The 15861-nt window shown below is 42.3% G+C and overlaps 1 protein-coding gene across 5 annotated transcripts in view; it reads left to right on the top strand.

The window, feature by feature from the left end:
• Window positions 1-537: 537 nt before the first annotated feature.
• The window catches only part of SLC9A8 (solute carrier family 9 member A8), a 72880-nt gene continuing 57556 nt past the window's right edge, over window positions 538-15861 (top strand). For 2 of the 5 annotated variants that reach the window (XR_009497743.1, XM_059898517.1), the window contains exons 1-4: window positions 538-623; window positions 1064-1218; window positions 2525-2703; window positions 8374-8454. Coding sequence is in view for 4 of the 5 variants with exons in the window: in XM_059898517.1 (XP_059754500.1) it covers window positions 1184-1218; window positions 2525-2703; window positions 8374-8454 (295 nt within the window). In the remaining variant the exon portion in view is untranslated. The other 3 variants (XM_059898518.1, XM_059898520.1, XM_059898519.1) reach the window with 3 other exon arrangements.

The raw sequence follows: 15861 nt of genomic DNA, 5'->3' as shown, positions 1-15861 counted from the left end.
GACCACTGCTAAGCTCATATAGGCGTCTAATGAGTATTTGTTGAGACAATGAACAAATTAATGAATGATCTATCCCTAGATCATCATCACCTATTTTAACGATAGGCATATGGTCGGAACTCAATAAATGTTTACAGACAGAATACCGCACGATTCTGCAAAACCCAGGTGGCTAGGCCTCTTCACAGCTGGGGAAAACAGACTGAGGAAGTATACTCCTGGGGTCCCTCTGCACAGCTTACGCTAGACGCTTCCTTTCCAATTTTACCATGGCGAATTCCTGGACACTGAGAAGAAAGAGCTTGCTTTCAGGGTGAGTCACAGGGACCTCACAGGAGTTTCCCCAAAAACGTCCCTACCCTGTGGAAGGGAAAAACCGGAACCTCGTAGGGCCGTAAGGTCAAAAGACTCAGGCCAGAGCGATGCTCGGAACGTTCTCGGAGGACCTCCCACCCTCGGGCCATAGAGACGAAAGGGCAGAAGTGCCGCCCTTGCGCAGCCGAGATCTCGCCCCCCGTTCCGCGCCTCCAGCGGAAGCCGGAAGCAAAAGCGGGCCCTGCTAGCCCCGCGGCTCGGTGGTCTCGGAGGCTCCGCAGGATTGGGGAGAAGATGGCGGAAGAGGAGTGAGTGGGCTTTTCCTGGGCGGCGGAGGCGGCAGGGCTGGGCCCCATCGGGTGACTGCGAGCACCTCAGGCCGCCCTCCGGCCCCAGAAGGCGGAGCTCCTTGTGCTGGTTGGTCAGGACTGACCATGCCGGCGCCTGCGAGGAGGGCTGGAGGGACGGGCCTGGGCCGTGCAACCTCCTTGAGGTTGGACCCTCTGGCTAGGGATCGGCTGCCCAGCGTAGGTCTCGAAAGCCGTCTTGCGGAAACCGCAGGTCAAATTTCACTTTCCCGGTTTTCGCATCCGCTGATTACGCAGCGCTTCGCCGCCTCCAGAAAGTCCCCCAGCCGCACCCCTTACGTAGCCAGTCACCTCCTCCATTGTAACGACTATTTTTCACATCTGTTTCCTTCAGTGAGTTTCATTTATTCGTTAACTGGTGGCCATCTACTCTATTTCAGGCCCTGGTCACATGGTAGTGAAGGAGGCCGACCAGGAGCCGCTCTCAGGGAGCTTCCATTCTAGTGGAAAAAGAAGACCATAAATAGACGAGATGATTTCATTGCTCTGGAGGAAGCGGAATGGTGTTGGCGTGTGGGAGGCTTCTCGGGAAGAGGTGACGTGCCACATGAAACCTTAGTGACCAGAAGGAGGGATAGGAGAGGAAAGAGCAGGTGCAAAACGCCAGGAGCAAGAAAGAGCCTAGTGCCTTTTTGAGGGACAGAAAGAATGGCAGGATGGCTGGAGTGTGGAGAGCAAGGGAGCTAACTGTACAAGATGAGATAAAGTGGGTGAAGGTGTCTCTGTCCTCCTGGTGCTGCTGGGGAAGGACCACTCTTAGTCCATCTACATACCTGCCAGGCACAGTCTGTTGCGTGTTATAGGTGCCCCATCTGTGTTTGTGGAATGAGTATGTGAAAATGAACAAGGAACCAACCCCATGGTTGAAATTTGACTTCCTCACCTGACAACTTTTCATGTATGTCTTTTGGCCTGGTGGTCATTTCATTTGGTCACATTACTTATTGAGCATCTTCTCTGTCCCAGACACTAAATAGGGCCTCAGCAGTACAAAGCAAAAGAGGTGGTATGACTCAGTGATTTCAAGTTTGGACTCAAAGCTTGATTCTGCCACTGACTGATATTCGCCAAGTTATGCAACCTCTCCGAGCTTGTTATTCATGGGTAAAAAAGAGAAAGTAGTAGTGTCCACCTCAGGCTTATTATGCCTATTAAATGAGAGTTGGTATGTTACCTGGTTCCTGGATTGAAGCAGTACTCAAAAAAACATTAGCTGTTATAATCACAGTTACAATGATCATTATGTCAATATCATGCTAGTTTACAGTCCCAACACAGTGTGAGGAGATAGTGTGAGGAACACAGCAGTAGCGTGGAGGAGGGTATTACAGAGGGGATTACATTTGGGCCTTTTGAACTCAGAGAAGGTTTTTGTAAAGTAGGGTAGAGCATTCCAACCAGATCAACAACTGGGCAAATTCAGTGGCTTCTTCAACTTGCAGATACCATCCAAGGAAAAGAACGTAAACTGGAGAAATAAGGCACTTAGTAAATAATGTTGGACCTTGGAATATGATGAGACTCCAGTTTGCCTCCCTTTAAATCCCCCATTAAGTGCCAAAGAGCAGGCAGCATTTGATTCTACACCGGTCCTGATTTCCCCTTGTCCCTGTCCTCTAAGTTTTTGTGTTCAGAGTACCTGAGGCCACTGGTACCCTCGTGCTGCAGCAGGCAGGAATCTTCCTAATCAGTTTCTCTCCGAGGCCTGCCTCTTGGTTGCAAGAGTTGTGAATCCCATAAAGCTCTGTGCCAAAGTTCTCTTGTCTGGTTTGTGCGTGTGTTGATAATTCGGGGCCCTTTTTCCTTTGTCTAATTCCGCTGCTTTTTATGTTCTCCAACAGGTTCCCCAATACAACTCATGAAGGTTTCAACGTCACCCTTCACACCACCCTGGTGGTCACTACGAAACTGGTGCGCCCGACCCCTGCCAAGCCCATCCTCCCGGTGCAGACGGGGGAGCAGGCCCAGCAGGAGGAGCAGTCGAGCGGCATGACCATTTTCTTCAGCCTCCTCGTCCTAGGTGAACGCGGGTCCGCGGTGAATGCATGTGGAAACGCCGTCATCTGGCACTTTGAGTGTCTGTGTGTGCTCTCTGTATGGTTAACCCCGTGTCAGCCCCTGTTGACTTTGTCAAGTCTCCCTCCTGTTTGGTTTGCACTTCAAACGCTGAGGGTCAGCGATCAGTCGGTTCATAACATCATAACAGGGCGCTCCTTTTTCTTTATAAAATCAATGGGCTGAGCAATTCTGAAGAGCCCTTTATATATCTTAGACATCCTTTGAAAGGAAGAAGTAAAGAATTCTTGCTCTAGAGAGAACCTTGAGCATCTAGTTTAGTGTACTTCAGACTCTGCTCATGAGAGCCTGTGTGTGTGTTTGTGTGTTTCTGTGTAGGTGGTGGTGGGAGCAGGAGGTGGGTTGGGGCGTGAAATGGAAGAGCATCCAGCTTTCTGACCAGAGCAGCATTTTGTCCCTTGTACCCATTAGGCCTCCACGTAAAATTTTACTTAGTGAAGAGGTTTGCTGTGAGTAAAAGATGAGACACCCTTGCCCTAGAACCCTGTTTTCCTTAACTTCCGTCATTCCCATTTACAAATGGTCATGACTTTTGCCATATCTGTGTACCACCTGTGCTGTTATTTACCTATATAATGTTTTTCTTTAAACAGATTCACTCTCTCAAACTGAAAATCTCATTTTATTCAACTTCCTCCTTTAACAGGTGAAGAAATTTAGGCCCAGAGAGGTTACGTTATTGACAGACCTGGTTTGGGGGAGACTAGAGGCTAATATCCAGGTTGCCAGACATCGGTCAAGAAGTTTAGATAAAAGGCAATAACTTAGCTGCCTCCCAGAGACTATGGACGGTAGATACCTGTTTTAGACCAGAAGACCCAGTTGAAACTACACAACCACTTTGGATCAGCTAAGGAAGAAATAGCTTCAAATATGACCCTCCAAACTCTTGTTTGAAGAGTGAAGTTAGAAGGTTTACATTTTCTGCTTGTCTTTAATGATACTGAGTCATTTCTGATTAGATCTTTTCAGAAGAAAGGAAAGTACAAAAAAATGGAAAAGTGCAGAGTATTTCCATAGCCATAATAGATGGCTATTAGGACTGTTTTTTTGAGGAAAAGTGTAACTTCTTTCACATTTCTATTCAGACTCTGTTAATTAAATAATTTTAATAAGATACTAATTTTATTTAAAATCCCAGGACTCATCCTTGTCTTTCATAGTTTTTAAAAAACTTCTAAGTTGTATACTGAAAAAGTACACAAACCACAAGTGTACAATGTCCATTTAGATTTGATATGCCCAAATAATTTTTTACTCTTTCAGCGTAATTGAATTCTATTTCTTGGGGATTACTTTAACAATCAAGGAATCTTGTTTTCTTTTCTTTTCTCTTCCTTTTGTTACAGTAGTTGAATACAGAGAAGAAAAGCAGTTCTTTCCTTGATCAAGAAGTCTTTAGTACCTGAATCCTTAAACCTGAAAGAGTATTATTAGTCTATTTACATTGTTGTCAGCATGATATGTTAGGGAATACAAAAGCCAAGCCTTGGGGGAAAAACTTCTGTTTTGTAATCACTTTTTTCACAGGAGGGTGAAAAAGATAAGACTTTCAAAGTAACTTTCAGGGTGTGGAGCGTCTAGGATTAGCTTGTGCTTGAGATCACAAAACAGGTTTTTATAATGTGCTTTTTAATCCAGACAGAATCCTGCCCACTTTTGGCCTCTTTAAGGCCAAAAAGGGCTGAACTGTATTTAGTAGTGCTGCATATTTTTATTGGATTGTCTTCTCTTCAAACAGATCATAAACCTACACTTTAGAGTCATACTGATGTCAGATGGTTTCTGTTTTCACCTAATCAGTTGATGAGTTGGTATCTCCACTTTTTATGTGTAGGTCAGCATGCATTAGCAGAGTGGAATGCTTTCTAAGTAAATTTGAAGGCATTTTTTTCCTCTGTTCTTGTATATCAACAAATTATTAAGTATCTTGTATATTTATTTGTGATTATATGTCCAAACAATGTAAATCTGATAAAGAAAAAAAAAAAGGCTGTTAATAGGTAACTTGCCAGCTCACTAAATATTCACTAGTGAATTGAGGGAAATAGTCCATAGATTATTCTAGACTTCAGGAACTCATAACCTGGAACGGATTTAACCACTTTTGTTTACTATTTTAGTCAAGTCAAATGAAATTGTAACTTTTGTGTGGAAAGGATGCCAAAACTCTTGTTACTTTTGACTTTTAGAAGCTTGAAATCCCTTGACTTACACTTAACCCTTGCTGATCTTTGACTCCACAGAGACAATAGTGAGTCATTATTATTGACTTAGAGTTAACTATTAGCATCATTTGACACATTTTATGGGCCATTAAATTTAATGGAGTTGTTAAAATTGACATGCCTATGTTTCAATATATTTTCTGTAATTAAAACTTCAGGCATGAAAAATTGGAAACACATTAACTTGTGTTACTCATACCCTCCGTATGACACAGAAGTTTTTGTCCCTTCTTGCTCTGTTTTTTCCCAAGTGTACTTGAAAACATGCACTTGTATGTGTATATATACATGTGTACATTCGTAAGCACATACACACCAACAGGCACATATAGTTTGGAGTTTGTTTTAATATAAGTGGGGTCCTATAACTTGCCTTTTCATCTCACAGAATGTCTTGGAGCTCTTTCCATGTTAGTCTTTTTGTATCTACCTCATTCTTTTTTTAAGAAAAAGGATGTGTATGTGGTAAAATAAACATAACATAAAATTTACCATTTCAAAGTGCACAATTTAGTGGCATTTAGTACATTCACAGTACTGGGCAACCATCACCATTATCTAGTTCTAGAATATTTTCATCACCCCCAAAGGAAACCCAGTTCCTATTAAAAGCAGTCCCTCCCCATTCCGTCCCCTCAGTCTCTGGTAAACACTTTTCTGCTGTCTCTAGGAATTTGCCTACTCAGAATATCTCATACAATTGGAACCATACAATATGTGGCCTTTTATGTCTGGCTTCTTTCACTTGGCATAATGTCTTCAAGCTTCATCCATGTTGTGGCATGTGTCAGAATTCCCTTCCTTTTTTATGGCTGAATAATATTCCACATTATATTTATCCATTCATCACTTGATGGGCATTTGGGTTGTTTCCACCTTTTGGCTATTGTGAATAATGCTGCTATGAACATTTTTGTACAGGTTTTTATGTGGGCATATGTTTTTATTTCTCTTGGGTACATACTTAGGAGTGGAATTGCTGGGTTAAGTGGTTACTGTATGTGTAACTTTCTCAGGAACTGCCAAACTTTTCCACAGAGGCTGCACCATTTTACATTCCCACCAGCAATGCACAAGGGTTCCAGTTTCTCTCCATCCTTGTCAACACTTGTTACATTGATTATAGCCATCCTAGTGGGTATGAAGTTTTATCTCATTGTGGTTTTGATTTGCATTTTTCTAATGATTAATGCTGATGAGCATCTTTTCATGTGCTTATTGGCCATTTGCATCTCTTTAGAGAAATGTCAGTTTAAGTCTTTTGCCCATTTTAAAATTGTGTTGTCTTTTTGTTGTTGAGTTGTCAGAGTTCTATATATACTCAGGACACTAGACCTTTATCAGACATATGACTTAAAAATATTTTCTCCGATTCTATGGGTTGTCTTTGCAGATCTCCTTCTTTTTATAGCTGAAGACCATTCCCTGGCATTGATCATTCTTATATGTAGCTCTCTCCATTGATAGAGTTTTCTCTTTTGCTCTTAAAGCTGCAAATTGTGTGATTTATGAGAATAAACTGTAAACTTTTTTCATCCAGCTTGGTGCAAAGAAAGCAGAAACTGATTCCACTCCTTAGATCAATTTTCTGTCTACTTATGTGCTTACCTGCCTGCCTTTTTAGGCAATAGGCGTTCTCATTGTTTCCATGTACTAATGCATTGGAACTTTTTTCTTGCTCTTAGTATTTAATGTAGGATTTTTCTAACTAGGCTAAATATTTATAATAAAATAACACCACAGATTGATAGCTTAGAGCACAGAATGAAAGGATGACAAAATTTCTGTATTTACAGCTGTTTCCTTTCTCTGGCCACCTGGTGCTTCTTGGTGGGACTAAAGATAATCTAATTTGTCAGTGTGGGCTCTGAGGAGGGTGGCCAGTTCACAGCCGTGCAGATTGTTTAAACATTTCCTTTTACCAAAAAAAAAAAAAAAAAAAAGCAACACATTTATTTTTAGTACTATCAAGTTAATACTTTGATTGATGAGATGGCATACCACCTAGGTGCCTAGTTAGAGAAAAAGACATGCATACTAACATTTGGGTCTTGAAATTACATTTAGGAGTTATTTATGCAAAAGTGTGCTTTTTTTTTTTGGTTCAGAAATATGTATTCCTTTCAAATAGTTTTACATCTTTTTGTTTCTTTTCTTTCATGACAACGCCCCTGTGAGGAAAGTCAGATGTTATTCTTATTTTGCTGGTTGAGGAATGAAGGCTGCAGGGAGGGAGGTGGTGGGTGCCCAGGATTAAGGGCACAGGGTTGGAATTAAGCTCAACCCTGCGGCGCCTACCAGCGGTGGGACCTCTGTAAGCCTCGGCTTTTATCTTTAATCAAAGGAGGTAGTGGTGATAACAGTTCATTCAGAGGGGGTGTTGAGGGTCAAATGAGACAGCATTTGGGAAGTGCTCGGGGCAGTGCCTGGCTCATGGGAAGCCCTCAACCAGTGGGAGCCCCAGTACCCATCTGGGGAGCAAGCACCCCATCTTCAGGTCTCTGATGCTCTTATCACCAAACCAATATTACCTTTGTTCTGTTTTTTAAAAACACCCTCACTTCCTTCTGCCTTAAAAGAGATCGTGTGGTGGCGAGATACTTTGTGTCAACATATATTCTGTTGCAGCTCTAGTTGCATAAAAGTGATTGATTTCATTGACTTCCTCCTCACCACTGAGGATCATTTCTCAGAATCAGGGAAATTTGAATAATTTTAAATGGTTGTATAAGGTTTACAGCTTAGAATAGAGGTGGATGTCTGTTGCTCTTTCAACAACTGGAAAACAAACTAGTTCAGGCATGTAAAGAAATATGGAGAAAATGTAATGAACACCATGCATCTACCTCCAGGTTAAGAAATAAGAAATTGAAAATACAGCTGAAGTTTACTGTGTCATTGTCAGTTGTCCATTTCCCTGACAGCCTCCTAGAAATAACCCCTGCCTTGGACTTGGTGTTTATCATTCAAAGTTGGGCTGTTTTCTAGGGACAGGACAGGAATAAAGACGCAGACGTAGAGAATGGACTTGAGGACATGGGGAGGGGGAAAGGTAAGCTGGGGCGAAGTGAAAGAGTGTCATGGACTTATATATACTACCAAATGTAAAATAGATAGCTAGTGGGAAGCAGCTGCATAGCATAGGAAGATCAGCTCGGTGCTTTGTGACCACCTAGAGGGGTGGGATAGGGAGGGTGGGAGGGAGACGCACGAGGGAGGAGATATGGGGATATATGTATACATATAGCTGATTCACTTTGTTATAAAGCAGAAACTAACACACCATTGTAAAGCAATTATACTCCAACAAAGATGTTAAAAAACTAATAAATAAAATAAAAAAACAAAGTTGGGCTGTTTTAACAATGTCTTATTTTTTCCCACAGCTATCTGCATCATATTGGTGCATCTACTGATCCGATACAGATTACATTTCCTGCCAGAGAGCGTTGCTGTTGTCTCTTTAGGTAAGTGCTTATTGATGATCCTATAATAAAAGCACTAACTATACCGCTTTTTGAGTGCCTCCAAAGTGCTAGGAACCACAAGAGATGTGGTGTATACCTGAGCTCATTTCATTGTCACTGCAAGCTGCCATGAGGATGTTATGATCCCATTTTACAGATGAGGACACTGGGGGCTCAGAGAGGGGTGATGACCTCCTAAAGGTCACATAGAAGCCCCTCTATCCAACTTGAGAGCCCTTTCTACTTCTAGAACCACCCTCAGGGCACATCCAAGGCTTTTATCCGTTTATTATATTGTAGTTACTTTATTTCTAGTTTCAAGTTGCCTACCAACGATATATTTTTTTTTCTTATCACCACTGCTTTATAAGTTAATTTTATATATAAAATTATATATACTTTATAAGTTTTCTTTGCCTTGTAGATCTGATTTAGTATATTTAGAAATTCTTTCCCAATATAGCGATGGTTTAGGTTAGCTTTGTAAATGAACATTCACACTGTTCATTCTAAGGTCTCCTACTAGGCTGTGCTGTCACTCGACTAAGGCGAATAATTGACAGTTAATTCATAGAATCACTGAATTTTACAGCCGGAAGAGGCTCTTACTTTAAGGTTTAGGATGGAGGAATGGCTCACTTTAATGTCAGTCAGATCTAAGGTCTTCAGAGAGCATTCCATTCTACCTCACTTACATTTCCCTCTTTTGTTTCCTGTGGCAATTAACTGTTAAGATAATTAGCCTCTATTTAGAATGTATGAATCACTGTAATCACAGTTGACCTCACATCTAAGTTCATTGAAGTGGTTAATGAAGCAGGGACCTTACTTTTCAGTAAGTATTAAAATCCAGATCGGTGGGGAAGCTTAAGGGATAGTAAATAGGGTTTCACTAAGGTCAGCCAAAGTTTTCATCAGCTTATTATATTGTAGTTACTTTTACTAGTTTCCACTTGCCTACTGATGATATTTAATTTTCCTTATCACCACTGGTGCTTTATAAGTTAATTTTCTTTGCCTTAGATCTGGTTTAGTATAGTATTTAGTATTTTTCGCAGTATAGCAATGGTTTAGGTTAGCTTTAGAAATGAATGATCAGACTCTGTTCATTCTCCTTCCCCTACCGGTACCAGCATTCCTACTACTCTGTTTCAACCCCTCCTATATTTTCCCTGGACTTCACAGTACTACTAAGTGCCAGGTTCTGGCCTATGAGCTTTCACATTGCCATCTCATTTGAGTCCCGTAACCCCCAGGTGATGCCATATTTTAAGGAAGATGTACCACTGGATAATTTTGATCTTCAGTAAAGAGTTAGAAATCAATTTTACTCAGAGTTCCTGCTCTCTGTTGAGCAGGCTCTTCAGCTACACATCCTGGCAGAGTCTAACAAACTTAGTTAACAAGAGCCTTAGAGCTCTAAGAAGAGGAGGATCATTTGTTAACATTCCTTTCCTGATATTAGGCACCTCGAAAATAACCTATATAGCTAATACCTATTATTCTGGGGCATTCAGTAAAGACTTAAAAAGCCACTGCAAGGAAGTTACAGTTTTGTTGTCAGTTTACCTAGTTTCTTAAGAATAAGACCTATAGTTGGTGTGTATTTAGGTATTGTGCACATGGAAATTTAAGTGGTGGTTAATTTGGTTTGGAATGTCAGGTTCCTCACTATCTCTTGAATGTTTCAGTAACTGCGGGTCACAGAACACCAGTGCTTGTACAAGGACTTAGAGCGACATTGTTGTATGCATACCTAAGAGCCATTTCCCCCTCCATGAAAACAGAACCCTCGCTTTGACCCAGTGTCTTGCCACAGTGTGCTCAAGGAAGGTGGGCCCCTCCTCCAGGTCAAGATTGGTTTTCGCCATCGTGATAATTGTTTCAAAGGGGTGGAGGCAGCAGGCAGTGTGAAACCCAGGTCTGGCCAGTGAGACCACGGGGAAGTTGCTGGGGTGAGGAGTTTTGGAAACATTTTTCCTCTCTGATAAAAAGAGAAATTTCCCCTTCCTTTGATGCTGTTGTATGAGGATGTGATGCCAGGAGCACTGGTAGCCATCTTGCAATCACTGTGGCTCAAAGACAAAAGCCAGAATGCTGAGGCTTGCCAAGGGGGCAGATGGGAAGCCCAGATTCTTGACTGCACTGTTGTTTTGTAGAATTGATAGCCCTGAAACTACCTATCTCAGAGCTGCCTGTTACATGAGATAATAAACATCCATTGTTTAAGCCGTTTTTAGTCAGGTGTTCTTTTACTTGCAGAGGAAAACATCTTAACTGATATAGGACTCTTTCCATTCAATGGACAAAATCAATTCAAAATGATTCAAAGAAAACAGATATTGGTGCGGGTGGAGTTGCACACCCATTGGCTCATGGCACCAAAAAAGCTACAGGTGGTGCCAGCTTCAGACTTCGCTGGATCAAGTCTCCTGGACTCAGTTTTTCTCCATTCTCAACAGTGCTTCCCTTTGTTTTGGCTTCACTCTCAGGCGGGCTCTCTCCACATGGTAAGACTTGACAGCTTCAGGCTTGCTCTCCTTACAGTAGCAGTCACGGTGGGAAAGGTGGCCTCCTCTTCTCCCTGGTTCCACCAGAAGTTGTAGGATGAAGTCTGACCAAATGGCCACCCCAGAACTGGACATGGAGTGGAGCAGTGCTGGGCGTCAGCAAAGGCTGTCAGTCCACAAGGTTTCTTTCTTCGCTGATGTTGCACAAATAACTGTAGCCTATACAGCTAGGGCTTGGGAGTGGGTGATGGAAAGTCAGTCTTGCTTTCAGTACTTACTTGCTAACTCAGGTGATTGGAATACTAAGAGCACTTCTAGGGAGAGTACTGGGGTCCAGAATGGATTTTTTGTTATATTAGAGGACACTTGGTTAGAATTTAGAAACGCTGACAAAGCTATCAAAGTAGTTCTGTATTTCATAAAGCTATGTAAATGGAAGGAAAACTTCTTTCTCCTACTGGAGTGAAGTGTAACAAAATATTGAGATATCCACCGTTTCAAGAATTTCCAACTTTTGTGCCAAAAAAGAATCTAGATGAAGCTGCCAGAGAAAATGGGGTTTTCATTCTTTCAGGGGTAAGTTTTCCTAGCCTACTTTTTCTAACCAGAAGTTACTTTTTAGTCCACAGTCATTTAGAGATACTGTTGGCCTTTTGTGTTAAGCATTCAGAGTTCCTAAGAAATCGTAGGTATAGAAGAGCACTATCTGTACTCAAAAAGCACATTTCCGCGCTTCTGTTTTACTGTATTTTCAAATGAATCGAGACTTTTTTCCTTCTTTATAAAAACATAGTATCAACATGAAGTTCTAAAGCTATTTCCTTGGCCCTTGTTCAAAGCTTTCAGATACTTTCTATACTTAGGGAATTCTGTAGTTCGGGCCTTTTAAAAATATGTATATATATTTTTTCACACTTAGCTATAAAGAAGAAAAACCCTTTTCATTGACAACCAGCTCTTTTTTTTTTTTTTTTTTTTTTTTTTTTTAAATATTTATTTATTTATTTTGGCTGTGCTGGGTCTTAGCTGCAGCATGTGGGATCTAGTTCCCTGACCAGGGATTGAACCCAGGCCCCCTGCATTGGGAGTGTGGAGTCTTACCCACTGGACCACCAGGGAAGTCCCGACAACCAGCTCTTTTTATCATGCTTCCTTCTCTTCCAGACCATGTGTAGATGCACATATGTCCATCAGATGACTTGACTTGGTTTGAGTTTGAATCATTTTTTGTGTTCTTCACTTTTTACTGTTCTTGACACGTATTAGTAAAGTTCACATATTTATTTTTATTGGCCATATAGTGCTGATTCACTGTTCATATATTTTGGGCTGAAATTGGTAAGGAGTGAAAATGAAATAGTTGTACTGCCTACTGTCCTCTGTTGTATATAGCAAAAATAGGAATAAATTTTTTTTTCACAGTCATACTTTATCGTAGAGTGAGGAAAGGCCTGAATGGGGTTAAGAATGGAATTTGACTACAAATGCCAGGGTTTAGCCTGAATACTGCTGATAGTTAGAAAAACCGTATTTTAACTTGTAACTGGATTTGATTGAATCATTGAATAAATAGGAATACACAAATGTGCTTCCTTGTCATAACCTGCTTAACTATTTTTGTGCTTTTAGTTATATTAACTCCTTGTTTTGACTAAAGGATTGAAATTTTTTTTTTTAAGAGTAGGGCTCTTTTTGTCAATGGGGGTTTTGAGTGGAAGACAATGAAAAAAAAAATCACTCAGTTCCTGAGTTGTTGACTGAAGGTAATTCTGGAAAAAAGCATATATAGTGATTATATTCTAATTGTACTTAAGTTCTAAAAACGGTTTTTTTAGAGAAAACCTAAAGCAAGAATCCTGACTGTAACTAACAGCTTTCCTGACGTTTTAGACTGTGAGAGTCCAATTGTGATGCAGCTTGAGCTGTCCCACGGGTAACTCTCCCTGAATCTCAGGTACTTTGATTTTTATTAGAGAAGAAACAGGCATTCATTTGTTGGCGTTAGAGTAGCTGTCTCAGAGGTAGAGGCCAAAATTGGTTGTCACATTGACAAAATGATCACATTAGACTCTAAGGATTTTCCGGGCTGTCGCATTCCAAGGAAGAGTGCTAGCGCAGACTTTTAGCCTCTGTGTTTCTGGAAACATGGCTCAGAGGTGACAATTTATTCTTGGAACGTCTTGTTGCTCTTTAGCTGCCATTAGCTAAATGTGTGCTCTGTGTGTAATAGTGCATGCTTTTGCCTGGAGTCTTGCTCTGATTCTCCTTAGTTTTATGGTCATCTGCTCTTGGCTCAGCATTTTTTCATCTTAAAGTTGTATTTTATACTTAAATCTTTTAGCTATGTCAGAATAGTGAAGTAGTCTAAACTTTCAAGGAAGAAAGGTTGTTAAAGGATTGCATTTGGAAACTTGCTACATCTGGGCTGATTTCTATAAATTTCCTCTTTCGCCACATAAATGTTCTCAACAGAATAGAAAGGAATAACATTCCACTGAAAAAGTAAGCCACTTAAAAACAAAATATATAAACAACATTTCCCCAGAAAACAGACAGACAGCTCTGAGGTCCTGATTCTCATCTTCCTGACAGCTCTTCTGTCTTTCAGAATACTATCTTTGGAGTATCTATTTTAGTATAGGCAGCAGCATCAAGGACTGGAATTTCAAAATCACCTTATTATAGCATAAGTGATTCTATGATTATAGCTAACAAAACGTGCTAACAATATTTTAAAGTATTTTCAAAAAATCATTTGTGGTTAAAAACATATTACGTAAGTAATTATATTCCTTTCTGCCCTATCATGTAGTAGCAGGGCTGTCTCCTCATGGTAATCAGGGTTAGTCACCCCTGCCGACGTGGTAACCTGTTTCTAGGCCTGCTGGTCTGTTAGCACAAAGAGCCCAAAGTGACCAGGCGGCAGCCGTAGTAACTCTTACTATGTGAACTCTGGTGGAAATGTCCCCTTCTGGGAGCCAGGTTCTTTCAACCCACCGAGCCTAAAGTTTCAGGCTAAGGAAGCAGAAATCCTCCAAGCAGGAATCCCCACTCTTAAGTGAGTCCCTGAGAGTGATGGTGAGTGGTGTACCCATTGTGTGCTGTACCCATGCTTGCCTGTTGGGGATGTACCACCCTATAATGGCCACTGGTTTCAGGAGTATACCGCACCCTGGAGGAGCGCGCCGTTCCTCACAATATGTCACCTCCAAGCTGGTGCATCAGCTCCATTTTTTTTTTTTTTTTTAATTTTTATTATTTATTTATTTTTGGCTGCATTGGGTCTTCGTTGCCGCGCGTGGGCTTTCTCTAGTTGCGGCGAGCGGGGGCTGCTCTTCGTTGCGGCACGCGGGCTTCTCATTGCGGTGGCTCCTCTTGTTGCGGAGCACGGGCTCTAGGGTGCGCGGGCTCAGTTGCTCCGCAGCATGTGGGATCTTCCCGGACCAGGGCTCGAACCCGTGTCCCCTGCATTGGCAGGCGGATTCTTAACCACTGCGCCACCGGGGAAGCCCCTCAGCTCAATTTTTAAGAGGCCATTTACCACTCTGGCTGGCTGGCAGTTTCTGGATAGGACGGTGTGGTGTCCATGTCTCATGCCCACTTCTGCACCTCCTTTGCCATAAAGTGAGTCTCTTTGTTTGACATGTTGTTGACATATTGTTATGCAGTATCCCACTTTGGTGGCTCAGACACTTATGGACCCTGCCTGGGATGGTGGTGCTAGCATACGTGTCAGCCTCAGTCAGAATGAATTGCTGCCCTTTCCAGGATGGAAGGGGTCTGATGTAATCGAGTTGCCATCATGCAGCTGGCTGGTCTTCTCAAGGGATGGTACCACACCAGGTGATGAGTGTTGATCTCTGTGGCTCTCCAGTCATACATTCAGCAGTGGCCATGGCTACAGAGCAGCCTTGGTGAGAGGGAGTTCATGCCGTAGGGGCCCTGCACAGCTTCCATGTCTGCCATCATGGCTACTGTGCTCATGAGCCCATTGCATAGACACTGAAGTGGCCAATATCAGAGGCTGGCCGAGTGTTTCATGAACCACGCGTGGGTTTTTTTTTTCTCCTCTGTCCGCTGGTCTTAAAGAGCTCCCCATGAGGCCGTATGTAGGAGCTGAGCTGAGAGAGAGATGTTGCTGTAACAGCTGAAGATGACATAGAGGTCTGGGCCACAAGTAAAGCATACTTGTGCCTTTTAGATCGGCACAAGTCTGATCGCTAATGTAACACTTCCATCTTAAAATGGATTGCTCCTGGGCCCACCCAGCCTGACAGTAGGTATGGCAACCCAACTTATGAAAGATGATTCTGGCCACCTGGGCGCTTGACGTTCCATGCTCAGATGCTCTGTCTCTACCACGGCCCAATAACATGCCAGGAGCTTTTTCGTGTTTTTCCCTTGGGAGTTTTTTGAGTGGTATATGTGTCTCTTCTGCAAATGGCACGACCTTGCTCCAGAGCCCTAGGGATCTATGCTGAGCGACCCTCCTATTGGGGCTTGCCGGCCTCCCTTCCTACCAGATACTTCCAGTTCCATGGGGTCCGCCAGATCGTATGGCGAAAACAACAGAGCTGCTTGAACTGCAGCTAACTGTTTTGGGCCTCACTGAAAACCATCAGTCTCTCAAAATCCAATAAATGGGTTGAAGTGTTGAATAGTTTTCTCAAGTGTGGAATATATTGCCTCCAAAACCTGGAGAAGGCCTACCAAGCATTGTGCTTCTTTATTACGGTAGAAGGGGCAGACCTTTTCCGTTACTTGGAGGCAGTGTCTTGGTGTGCTTCAGACCACTTGACCCCTGAATACTTCCCAGATGGGCAGGCCCCTGAAACTCTATCCTCTGAAGCATACGTGTCTTACCAAGACGTCTCCTCGCCACTTCATGCTTGTCGCT

This window comes from Balaenoptera ricei, chromosome 15 (genome assembly GCF_028023285.1).
Source record: "Balaenoptera ricei isolate mBalRic1 chromosome 15, mBalRic1.hap2, whole genome shotgun sequence".
Taxonomy (NCBI): Eukaryota; Metazoa; Chordata; class Mammalia; order Artiodactyla; family Balaenopteridae; genus Balaenoptera; species Balaenoptera ricei.
The sequence above is the reverse complement of the archived record's forward strand: the minus strand, read 5'-3'. Positions and strand labels throughout refer to the sequence as shown.